General features: G+C 38.4%; 3 protein-coding genes across 3 annotated transcripts; 2 read left to right on the top strand and 1 right to left on the bottom strand.

The window, feature by feature from the left end:
* The first annotated feature begins 4,351 nt into the window (after window positions 1–4,351).
* On the top strand, window positions 4,352–7,690 carry LOC137739013 (protein AUXIN SIGNALING F-BOX 2-like). Its single transcript, XM_068478485.1, has 3 exons — window positions 4,352–5,484; window positions 6,154–6,649; window positions 6,751–7,690. Exons 1-3 carry the CDS (start codon window positions 5,033–5,035, stop codon window positions 7,513–7,515), a joined length of 1,713 nt encoding a protein of 570 aa, XP_068334586.1. The 5' UTR covers window positions 4,352–5,032; the 3' UTR covers window positions 7,516–7,690.
* Window positions 7,691–7,939: 249 nt separating this feature from the next.
* Window positions 7,940–9,849, bottom strand: LOC137739014 (cysteine-rich and transmembrane domain-containing protein WIH2-like). Its single transcript, XM_068478486.1, has 3 exons — window positions 9,696–9,849; window positions 9,289–9,592; window positions 7,940–8,177 (listed from the first exon to the last, which is right to left on the bottom strand). Exons 1-3 carry the CDS (start codon window positions 9,736–9,738, stop codon window positions 8,126–8,128), a joined length of 399 nt encoding a protein of 132 aa, XP_068334587.1. The 5' UTR covers window positions 9,739–9,849; the 3' UTR covers window positions 7,940–8,125.
* A 1,232-nt stretch (window positions 9,850–11,081) lies between these two features.
* On the top strand, window positions 11,082–12,776 carry LOC137739606 (GEM-like protein 5). The gene is made up of 2 exons (XM_068479232.1): window positions 11,082–11,778; window positions 12,152–12,776. Exons 1-2 carry the CDS (start codon window positions 11,232–11,234, stop codon window positions 12,679–12,681), a joined length of 1,077 nt encoding a protein of 358 aa, XP_068335333.1. The 5' UTR covers window positions 11,082–11,231; the 3' UTR covers window positions 12,682–12,776.
* The last annotated feature ends 110 nt before the right edge of the window (window positions 12,777–12,886 follow it).

A 12,886-nucleotide genomic window follows, 5' to 3' on the forward strand; every position in this document is an offset into this window, starting at 1 on the left:
TTATTTTAACGAAAAACTACATTTTTGTACTAAAAAGTCAATTATGGTACTATTCACTTTACCCTTTATTTTGTCCTTATCGTTAAAACTCAAAGTTTTCAAACTATTTTCATTATTTTTTTTTTCTTTTTTCTTTTGAGAGGATCAAGATCTTCTGCATGTTTATCTAAGTCTTATATTATGCAAGGCTGCATGGTATTTTAACTAAGAAAAATATACAAAGCAGATCCTGGTTCGTTTTAAGAAGTATTTGAATAATATTAACGGACATAAATTGAGAATAAAAATAGGATGTGTGGATAACACACCCCTTTAAAGAAAATGAGAGTGAAAATCTTTATGCTGTTTATGTGTAATGAGTCATTTCATAAGTAAAGAAACTAAGAGAGATCTTTTAGAGGATCGAGAACACCAATAACTTGTATTATGACATATGATGTACCATGTCGTGTTTTCAAATTTTTTCAAAAATTAGGACCCGTCTTAGGATATTGGCCAATAAACTAGATATACGTGGCGGGCAAGAAGTCGCCAATGCCAAAAGCAAAGGGTAACAATTAACAAGTCACAAAAGGGTGGGGGTATATGGTGCCCACCACCACATGGCCATATCGAAGCTCCAAATTCCTAATCAACTTTGCTCTGGGGCTCTCTTACTTTCTTTCTATCTCACTTGGAAAAGTTTTAACGGCAAGCAGATAAAATTGGGAAATCAAAGCACTAACACACAGTAGCACATCACCACTTGGCGTCAACATTTGACCGCCACTGTTCACAGTGCATACATAACATACATAAATAATTCAAACAATCATTGGATATTTCTAAAAAGTACATGTCACGCAACATTTATCCCACCGTCCACTATTTATATACCACTATACCTTACGACCTAGCTTCCATAATTCTCTCCCTATATAGACCTATACCTATGCTATTATTAATTACTATGCTCCCCTAGTGCCAAGGACATAAGAGACTTTTCAAGGTTTTTGGAATAGAAGCGAAACATTATATATTATTATAAAAAATAAAAAAAAAATTTAAGTATCCCGCCAACTGTATAATATGTGGTGTTTCGTCCTGTAATCCGTGTACGCTGAAAAATCTCTCCAAAGACATTAAATAACAACACAAGCTCATGGTATTTACAAATAATAAATTGTATGTTGCTCGCTAAAATCATCTTAATACTTCATTAGCATGAGCGGTATTGCAAAACTTTTGTCATATGACAATGCTTGAGGAGTCAGGAGTCTAAAACAAAATATTGAGTGCATAAAGAAAATGTTCTTAATCACTTAAGTTGCAAATTCTTATACAATTTTAGAATATCGATACAACAATACTTTTCGTCAAGAAAAAAAGATTAAAAAATCAATAAAAAAAAAAAGACTTTTATTTATTTTAAAGTTTTGTCGTCCTTAAGCATTACATTTTTGGAAGATTGGAAAACTTCCTTTCATATAAATTGAAATGTGAGAAGGTTATCATCGTAATTGCGTCTAATTTGATTAAATTTTATTTCGAGAACAAGTAAACATGCAGGTTTGACTAAAAACAGAAAGGGCATTTGCGCCCTTAAGCCAATCAAAGTAACTTTGCCTTATTATTGGGGGCCTTGTTCCTGTATATCACTCGGGATCAGATACTTTTTTGTTTCACTAATCAAATTTAGCAACTAGACATATGTAGAGAGATGACGATTAGGAAAATTTCGTTAAAATTGTATGTCTCTCACTGACTAAAACTAGTACGGTGTGAAATCGAGTAAAATCAAAGTACAATTGTACGATGGTTTTATATTTTTGTGAGCACTATCCAGATAATGCAATGTGAATATCTTTTGCAAGTTTTTCTGTAAATTTCAATTCTTAATTGATTTTTAATTTCATTATAATTGAATTATCCAAAAGAATAATTAATATATTGTGACACGAAAGCATATTGGAAAATGAAAATTTTGTTGACTATTCATCCTCTTATATTCATCTAATCCAACGATTGAATATTATAAAAATATGTGAGAAGTAAAAATAAAGGTTCATTAGACATTGGTTCTGAAAAATCATGATTTCTAAACATAAACCCACATATAATTAAACATTCAACAAAAACCCAAAAGTCAAATAAATTGCCACATAAGAATATAAGTAACCTACTAATACAAATTATTTACTATTTTTGCCACAACCCACACTTGAAAATTAGCTTCAATCAAGGGCCTTAAAATCTAATTAATCATCCTGATGTTTTTTCTATTTATTTATTTTTAATTTCTACAACAATCTAGTGCATTACTTTAAATAATGACTACATTATTATTCGGTGTAATTATTCTCCTTATATATAATAGTTAAGCGTCCCTACTTTACCTATATAAATAATATCGCCATATTGTCTGTAATTTACCTACATTATATAAACAAAATATTCTCATATTTCTTTTGGCAATTTACCTGTGATATATGCAAATAATATTCTCATGTTTTGTTGGCATTTTCCCTAAATTATGCAAGTAGGTAAATTTCAATAATAGTAGGTAAATTATGCACACGTGATTTACCTACATTTTTTATGTGAATCAGATATCTAGGCTGTATATGTAAATAATTTACCTATACTTGGTTCTTTTCTTTTTCTTTGTCCTAAAATTAATTTACCTACAATTTTTATCTCCTTTAATTTATATATTTTTACTTTGACAACAATTTTTTTTTATATATATTTTGAAGTACAATAATTTACCTATATATAATATGGACACGTTGTAAATCGAGAGCCAAACTAACCAACAAATCCCTACATTTATATGCAAAATATTATTTTTGTAAAATCATTAATTCTTCCTTACAATTTGCATAGAATTAATTGTGTACATTAAATATTCAACAAGGATGTTTTAGGCATCCGAAAATTTTTAAATGGATAAAGTCAAACATAATTAATGAATTTCCTTATGTGGTGTCTAGTCAATGGGTTTTATTTGAGCAAAAAATTTACGTCGGGTTTTATGTGGAGAAAATTAAGTTCCATAGGCTAAAGTCATATTTTCAGTAAAAATAATGTACAATATCACACTCCTACAAGATTGACACGTGTGTGTGGGCGAGTCGTTGATTGAATCCTGACCGTCCATAATTGATGGCGTTGAAACAACTAACAAGGTGTTCATCTTCTTCCACGAATGAATGGATGATGCATGATGAATCTATCCACGCCAACTATGTGTACCGCGTACGTTCCCAGACACCAGTAAGCAAGTGATGCAACCAATTACGTGGGAGTACTAAAACTCGTACGGTGCACCATAACTCACTGAATCAGATCATCATGGCGCAATGTAAATATGCAATTGCAATTGCGAAATGGGGGGCTAGAGGCACAGAGTATCGCCACAAACTTATCCATATATCTACCATTTCAAGCAATCCCTTAGATTTTGTCAGGAAAATGTTCCCCCTTCTTTTATCTTTCTTTTACTTCTGAATTTCATTTCTTAATCATTAAAACAATCAGCAAGTATTAAAATTATTGATCAGATAGAAGAGCTTATGTGCAAATACTTATAGCTTAATAATACGTAGTTCACAATCACATAGACCCTCGCACACAAAGGACAAAGATAAAGTCAGGATAGTTTTGCTTCTATTTTTCATGCCTTTTTATTAATTTAGTGTTAAATTATTTTTCTTTTATCTGATTCGACGATTATAAATTAAAAAAAAAAGTATAAAAAGTAAAAATTAAGTTTGCTGCTAGCATTATACTAAAGTAAAAAGCTAATCTATAAATAAAACTAGATTTTTTTTTTTTTGGTTTTCGAGAAACCAGTGGAGAGGGGGGGGGGGGAACTGAGTCCAAAAATTTCTGACGCACTAAGATAAAGTTTTGATGGGTGAGGAAATTGTATCCAACGCGGGAGAGTTAGTAAGTGCAATACTCGCTCCCGCACGAGTGAGACAAGGATAAAACGCTGCCCCTCACATGGGATGTCGTGGCCGGAGAGAGCGAGTGTTGCATACTCGCGACAGTACAAATGAAGTGAGCGAGCAATCTTTTAGACTTTATAGCATTTTGGTAATTTGACGTCTCAAAGGAATATGATTTCTCCTTTCCTTGACAATCCATCACTCATCTCTTTAGTAATGACTTTGGCAGAGGAGAGAGAGGGAGAGAGAGGGAGGGAGGGCCCTCTTCGGAAGCAGTGATAAGGACACATGCCTGATCGCTCATTGGACGGTCTAGATTTGCTTCGTGTTCTCCATTAAGTCATGCAGGACCGTCGGATGCGAAGTAACCAGGGTTGGCCAAATAATAAATCGGGGATGGCTGTGGTTGGCGGGAGAGGGGTTGGTTCTCTGTGAGTTAAAGGCTTTCACTTTTAACACGGGTTGAGGTTGAAGGTTGAGCCTTTGGTGTTGAGGCTCACTCTCTCTTTCTCTCTCTCTCTCTCGTTTTTAGAATCGTAAGATTTTCCATTTTGTTAATAATTTCTATTTCTGGAACTCGTTGTAGATTCTGGGAGATCTACAGTAAATATTTATGTCTGTTTTTTGTTTCAGGCCTGTAATCATCACTTTTTGATTTCCAGATGATCACTCGTTAGAATCAAAACAAAAAATATTTTCCTTTATTTTCGTCTCCCTTTGTTTTTTTTTTTTTTTTTTTTTATTCCTTCCTCTTTCACTGCAGATCTAAGCTCAGGTGAAAGGGGTGATGTCAAACAAGATTTTCAATGAATAAAAACCTAGATGTTTGAATGTATTTAGATCTGCTGATCTGGTCTCATTCGTGTAGTTTTCTCAGATTCTCTTTCAAAGGAATCGGATTTCTGTGTCGAACTTTGTCACAGATTGAAATCCAGGACACAGATCTTGCACACGGAGAGTGAGAGAGAGATATGTGAGGTGAGGGTAGTTACTTGTTGGGTTTTTCAGTTCGTTTTCTGGGAAAAGTTGATTTCTTTTTGTTGGATTTTCCCTTGACATTTTCCCGGGAAAGTGTGGGGTCGAATGGTAAGGAAAGAAGGATGAATTACTTTCCGGACGAGGTATTAGAGCACATATTCGAGTCGGTGACCACGCAGAAGGACCGAAACGCGGTGTCGTTGGTGTGCAAATCATGGTTCAGAATCGATAGGTTCAGTAGGGAGAGAGTTTTCATCGGGAATTGCTATGCGATCAGTCCGGAGAGAGTGATCGGGAGGTTTCCGGGGCTCAAGTCTCTGACTTTGAAGGGAAAGCCTCACTTCGCCGACTTCAATTTGGTCCCTCATGAGTGGGGCGGCTTTCTGCAACCGTGGATTGAAGCTCTCGCAGATGGCCGGGTTGGCCTGGAGGAGCTCCGCCTCAAGAGGATGGTCGTGTCCGACGAAAGTCTCGAGCTGCTTTCCAGGTCATTCCCCAATTTCAAGTCTTTGGTGCTTGTTAGCTGTGAAGGGTTTACCACTGACGGCCTTGCTGCTATTGCTGCCAATTGCAGGTGACATTATTTACTTCTTTTTGTTGATAACGTATAAGAGTGTTAATTTCGCTTATTTTTTGCTTAATCTGGATTTTGTTTTGTGTTTTGTTGTTCTTGCTTGTTTGTTTTACATGCCCAAATGGAGTTTCTGTTTTGTAATTTTATGACTAATCAAGAGGTGAAAAAGAATGTCAGCTAAGAAGCCCTTGGATTTTATTCGAAAAAGTTGATGCAAGCGTTGTTATCTTCAATTTTTGTTTCATATTGTGACCTTGTCTTTTGGTTTTTTAGCCAATCTGGGCCATCCAATTTTGTTCTCTTTTACATTTTTGAATATAGGCAACTGCTCCCCATGATTCAAAATTATTACTCTGTACATCTTTTGCATAATTCATACCGTAAATGGTTAATGGGACATCTCGGGTTTCTGTTTTTCACCAGAACTTGTATTATTTGCTTGGATGTAAATGGTTGCAACGAATATCATTGTTGCTTCTTCTTTCATCCGTTTTGTTTTCGAATTTTAACTATGTTTCTATGTTGTGAATGGAAAAACAATTATATCGAGCAGTGTGAAATGTTGCTAGAGTCTATATGCTGATTAGCTTAAGTTGTGTTTCATGAATAGTTTGAGTTTTGCCTGTCATTTATCTGTTTGTAACTTCCTCCAACGTGTCTTCTGCGTAGGTTTCTTAAGGAGCTGGATCTGCAGGAAAATGATATTGATGATCATAGAGGCCATTGGCTAAGCTGCTTTCCCGAGAGCAGTACCTCATTAGTTTCCCTGAATTTTGCTTGCCTCAAAGGTGAAATTAATCTAGCGGCTCTGGAGAGACTAGTGGCGAGATCTCCAAACCTCAAAGTATTAAGGTTAAACCGTGCAGTGCCTCCTGACACTCTTCAGAAAGTATTGACGCGAGTGCCTCAACTAGTGGATTTGGGAACTGGGTCTTATGTTCTGGATTCTGATTCTGATACCTACAACAAACTCAAGGCAACTATTCTAAAATGTAAATCAATTAAGAGCTTGTCGGGTTTTTTGGAGGTTGGTCCTCGATGTCTGCCCTCTATTTACCCAATATTGGAAAACCTGACATCTTTGAACCTCAGCTATGCTCCAGGGGTGCATGGCAGTGAGTTGATAGAGCTAATTCGCCAATGTGTCAAACTTCAGCGATTATGGGTATGCTTTGTTTGCCTTTGCTACAGAAAAATGATTCGTATCACAGCTTCTTAACCAAAAAAGAAAAGGGTTGGTTATTAATCTTTCCTGTATTTATGCAGATTCTGGATTGTATTGGAGACAAAGGACTAGGAGTTGTCGCCTCATCTTGTAAAGAATTGCAGGAATTGAGAGTTTTTCCTTCTGATCCATTTGCAGTTGGGCATGCTTCTGTAACAGAAGAAGGCCTTGTTGCCATATCTGCTGGTTGCCCAAAGCTTCATTCGTTGCTCTACTTCTGCCAGCAAATGACTAATGCTGCTCTCATAACCGTGGCCAAGAACTGCCCAAACTTTATACGTTTCAGGTTGTGCATCCTTGACCCCACTAAACCTGACGCTGACACTATGCAGCCTCTGGATGAAGGTTTTGGGGCAATTGTTCAGGCATGCAAGAAAATTAGGCGGTTGTCGCTCTCTGGCCGTTTGACCGACCAGGTTTTTCTGTACATTGGAATGTATGCTGAGCAGCTTGAGATGCTTTCTATAGCATTTGCCGGGGACAGTGACAAAGGTATGCTTTATGTGTTGAATGGATGCAAGAAGCTCCGGAAGCTTGAGATCTGGGACTGCCCCTTCGGAAACAGGGCACTTCTAAGGGACGTGGGAAAGTATGAAGCAATGCGATCCCTTTGGATGTCGTCCTGCGAAGTTACTCTGGGAGGCTGCAAGGCACTAGCAAAGAAGATGCCAAGGCTGAATGTGGAGATCATAAATGAGAATGATCAGATGGACCTTGATGATGAGCAACGAGTGGACAAGATGTACCTCTATCGCACCCTGGTAGGGAAGAGAAGAGATACACCGGAGTTTGTGTGGACTCTGTAGGTGCATTTTCTAGGTTGTAATTTTTTTTTCTCTTGTTTAACTAGTTTGTACTTTTGGTTAGGCTGGTTGAGAAGTGGATTTTAGACGATGATTAGTCATAAGTTGTTTATGTTCAGAGAGATTGGCCATTGTAATCTATGCTGTTATAAATAGATTCGAACCAGTATTCCAATTGTCTTGTTATTCTTTTACAACCATCGTCGTCCCGCTATCATATCCTCGTGGTGCTGAAGGCGATTGAGTCGGGTACTTGTTTTGGCAACCAGATGAGATAGAATGAGCATGTCTACCACCTGAGAGGAAGAGCTAGAAAATAGACGAATTCAAACGTAGACAACCGTGTTCCTATCCAGTATCCAGGTACCGGATGATTCATGAACTTCTAAAAAACATAGAAAAGAGAGTAAATAAGTAGGCAGAGAGATTCATAAATCCACACTTCAAATCTGTAGTCTTTACTGCTGCAATTAACAAGTTTTAGGGTAGAACATTGCACGAAACAGGAATATACCATAAATCATTCCAAAAGCCCTCTCGATTCTAACAAAGAATACACTATGACGCTCAAATTTATGGAAGTGGCTTCAGAAACAATCCATTTTCAATATCATCAAAAGAAGCAGCACTCCTCCAGCAAACAACAGCAGCATAGCGCAGCCAAACTGCACAAGCAAAAGAAACAACCAATTAGTTCCCTCCCTTATCATTTGAAAGAAATAATGAGCGTAATAACAAATTGAAGCTTCCACTTGATAGTATAAGCATGATTTAGCAAACTAAAAGTTGGATCAAAACATATTCGAGATTAAACAAATAAATCCTGTTCATTAACGGAGCAAGCTTGAAATGTATTTGGCCTGAAATTTCTCACTCAATAGTCAATATTTTAGCTATTGTTCAAATCACCTCAGAATTTGGATGACCCTAAAAAGTTACAAGAGAGGGCATCTAGGGAGTAACTAAGGCCTGGACACAAGTTAAAAATTTTTGTTCAACCCTAGCGTAGCCATAGGCTTCTTCTAGGAGAGTCAGGTACATGTTCATGATTTGACGGTCCAAGATTAAAACTTTGCAAAACTACAGAACTGAACACTGCGCCATTATTCATTTGAAGAGCATATAACCTGGAGGAATGCCCAAGCATTATTATATGAAGACAAAATGGCAAAGCAATATGTCGTATTCCTGTCTTCTCAGAAGAATCTCAGCTGTGCACAAGGTGAAAAACTTTCTTACAACCAATGCACTATAATAATCAAATCACCCATCAAATAAACGTTTACCACTTGTTCAAAAGGTGAACCACCAGTCCATAAACGCTTGCCACACGGTGAATTGGTGACAAGAGAGAATCTCTCGTGCATAAGATTTGGAGTAGGACAACAACTAGTTTGATATAGGTGATGTAAAACAATATAACCGGGGAAAAAAGGATTCACTTTCCACAGATACCAACTTACCTACCCAAGCCAAAAAGACAGAGTGACACATATGGATATAGGAAAGCTGGAGGATTCAATCCTTTGAGGCTAGAGAGAATCTACTAACTAAACTATTTGGACATTCTCCAATCAAAATTCAAAAGCAAAAACCTTCATTCATGCACAGAAAAATTAAGCTTATTTAATGCAATAAATTAGATAAACTTTTGATCAAGTTTCAATTTTTTTTGTTGATTAACTAATCAAGTTCCAATTGTGTATGCAAGAATCAAAGGAAGAGAATCTGAGATTGCGGGTAAAGAGTAGAAGGCAGAGAGGGAAGATTACATACCAGCCTCGTAAGAAAGGCATACAACCATCTTGGCCTTGGTAATTGTTATGCTCACAGTGATAGTGCTGGTATTGCTGCGGAGGAGGAGGAGGTGGCGGAGGGTACCCCTGATTGAAATACCCTTGGTACCCCTCGTACGGCGGACCACGCGGGGGCGGAGGCGGACCATATCCGTGAGGATACCCAGGTGGTGGTGGTGGTGGTGGATAGCCTTCGTACGGTGGAGGCGGCGGAGGAGGGTACCCTTCGTACGGTGGCGGTGGTGGTGGAGCTGATGGGTACCCAGGAGGCGGATACTGATATCCTTCAATACCAAAATAATATGATCGATTAGTAAAAAGTAACTGAACAATTGAATTGAAAAGATTTGAAATTCTGTAAAGGAAGCGAGTTTGTTTTGGTTATACCTGGTGGAGGGTAGGGTTCTTGAGGAGCTTTCTGGTAACTCATCTTCTCCGATGGCTCTCTGTTCCCGCGGTCTGTGGTGGTCGGGTGGTCGGATTGTTAGCCTGATCAAAATATTTAGGTGAGAATTAATTAAGAAATCGAGTAGCCCTATATAGTAACCGCGGGTCCCAGATTGTCGATATTGCCAGACTGTTTCTAATCGTATTCGACCCGTTTCAGTGGGCTGGTTGCTGGGTCCTGTCATTTCAACCATACGATGCGAGGTTAACTAGATGGATGAGTTAAACTTAAAGGAAATATTAATGAAAAGAATTTAAAAATTTTACATTTTAATGATAAGGATAAAATAAAAGGTAAAATAAATAGTACTATGATTAATTTTTTAGTGTAAAAATATGGTTTTTCGTTAAAGTAAACAGTACCGGTAGCTTTTCGCTAAAGTTTCATTTAAAACCCTTTCTCATTCTTCTTGGGCTTTCTTTGGAGAGATAAAGCTATAAACCTCAAAAGCCCAACGTAAAAAAGCCCAATATTCAGTTGTCTTACTATATTCATACCTTGCCTGAAAGCGTTTTCGGTGCAAGTGTTTTATGAACTCGAAATTGTGCTTTTACGACCAAGAAGAAACACCGCCGGAATCAATTGTTGTAGTGAAAAAAGCGAAAATCTCATGCATGTCTTTTATCCCTTAATTTCAACTCAAGTCAGCGACGGAAGCAGCATTCAAAACAATATGAATTTTCTTTTAACTTTCCTTTAGTTTTGCCTATTTTGAGTATCCACGTAGAACATGAGGCTGTGGAGAGTTGCATTGCAGTACATGGATTGGACATGCTATCTCACTTGGAATATCTTATCTGGAAGCTTAAGGAAAGGCCGGCAGGCAATACTCGTTAGCTTATAATTTATTAGGTTAAATGGAATATAACACGGTTAAGCGACCTCCTCCTCCTCATGAGTCTCCATTCTTGAGAAATTTTTTATTGTGACGGGAACATGAGTGGTACATCACGTGTTTTTATGTAAGTAGTAGGAAATTTTTTTTTTTTAAGTTATTAACTTTTTAACACTTATATCCCACTAGTGACATGTGGTATACCATCCCGTGTGCCGATCACACTGAAAAATCTATCGTCATCCGAGTAATGCTCATTACTAAACCGTGTATTTGGATTCACACAAGCCAACCTTGTCGCTTTCACATGCCCCGCAGTCACGAAACTCCCTCTAAAACTTGATATTTAATCATATATACACATCTGCCTTGTATATCTGGAAGGTCTTCAAAGGCAGATCTGATGTAGCTCCGTTGCTTCCGTTTTAAGTTTCAACCACTATTTCTTTCTTTTTTAATGACGATCCTATCCTCTCAACTTCTCCTTTGTGTATAAGTAAGGTCTCCCAAACACTCAAAACCATTGCCATTTTCTGCAAACCACATCCAATCCCATTTAATCCAACAAACTCTCACACCAGAAAACACACATCACGTTAGCTTCGTTTGTTTTCCATTACCTTCCAAGGTCCCAACAAAAATGAACCACCCCAACAACCAAGCATCCCAACCTCCACTATACCCCTCCATTTCTCCTCCCTCTCACCAAGACATAAACCCTTTCCTCCCAACTCCTCCGCCTGAAGATATCAACCCCTTTCATCAAACACCTGCGCCGATGCCACCGTCCTCGTCGCCGCAAACCCATTTCGAAACACCTCCTAGCGTATCCTCCCCTCAGAATGGGAAAACCGAAGAGCTAAAACGCACTACTCCTGATCAAGATGTTCCGTCGTCGTCAAGAGGCGCATCTCCTCCGTCAATCCCACCAACTCCAAGTGAGGAAGAAAAATCAGCGCAGTGGGGGACTCACGTCATGGGGCACCCTGCCGTCCCAACATGCCATCCGGACAACAAAAAAGCAGCTCTGTGGGGTGCTGCCGGAACCGAGCAAGCCCAGAATCCCTACCTCCAGTACAAACCCCTTGACAAGTCCAACAACACCAGTCCATTGGAATCCATGCTCCACGTCTTCAACTCCTGGAGCAACAAGGCCGAGTCCATGGCCAACAACATCTGGCACAACCGTATGTATCTATATATATGTGTGCGTGTGTGTGTGTGTGTATATATACACACTTTACTTTTAATAAACCTAGTAAGTATATGTCAAACGGCTGTTTGTACCTGCTCCTTGAGAAAGCGCTTCTGCCCTTAAATGTCTTTTAGCTAGAAGTGCTTTATGAAAAATTACTTGACAGGTGCTTATCTAGGCACTTCAAGTGTTTCTAACAAACACAGTTAGAAACTTTTGATTGTAGAAGCACTTTTAGCCATTCCAGAAGCACATAAATTTTCAGTGCAGGACGTCTTTTTTATCTTATGGACGCCCAAGACCGATTAAATTGATACACATTAACTAACATGTAAACTAATTTGATTGATTGATGATCTCGTCAGTGAAAACGGGGACATCGGTGTCTGGAGCAGCGTGGGCGAAGATGAACGTGACGGCGAAAGCAATAACAGGAGGAGGATTTGAGGCTCTGTACAGGCAGACATTTGCGACTTATCCCAACGAGAAGCTGTACAAGTCATTTGCCTGTTATCTGTCCACATCCACAGGACCAGTTGCCGGAACTCTTTACCTCTCTAATATCCACACAGCTTTCTGCAGCGACCGCCCTTTATCCTTCACCGCCCCCTCCGGCCAGGTCACCTGGAGCTACTACAAAATAATGGTACCATTGGGAAATATTGCAACCATCAATCCAGTGGTGATGAGGGAAAATCCAACGGAGAAGTACATCCAGATTGTGACGATCGACGGCCATGATTTCTGGTTTATGGGTTTTATTAATTACGAAAAGGCGTCGAGGCATTTGACCCAGAGTATGTCAACATTTGTGGCATCTGGAGTTGCCGTCAAACCAATCGTTGCTGCAGACAATGACATTGCATACCAGAAGCCTGACAAGGCTGACTATTAGGAGAGCTACTAGTCTTGTTAATATTTTACTGCTGCTCTGCTTTGCTCGTGAAATTGTATTGTCTTGCTTTTCTTCTACGATATTTATTTCTCTCACCCAGTGCGTGCGAGTTGCATTTTTTCGTTATAACTCGGATCGACCGAGATTATTTCTTTCCGTTTCCAATTTTCCCAGTTATTTAATAAAACCTTATCATATGTGTAAT

This window comes from Pyrus communis, chromosome 7, assembly GCF_963583255.1.
Source record: "Pyrus communis chromosome 7, drPyrComm1.1, whole genome shotgun sequence".
NCBI lineage: Eukaryota > Viridiplantae > Streptophyta > Magnoliopsida > Rosales > Rosaceae > Pyrus > Pyrus communis.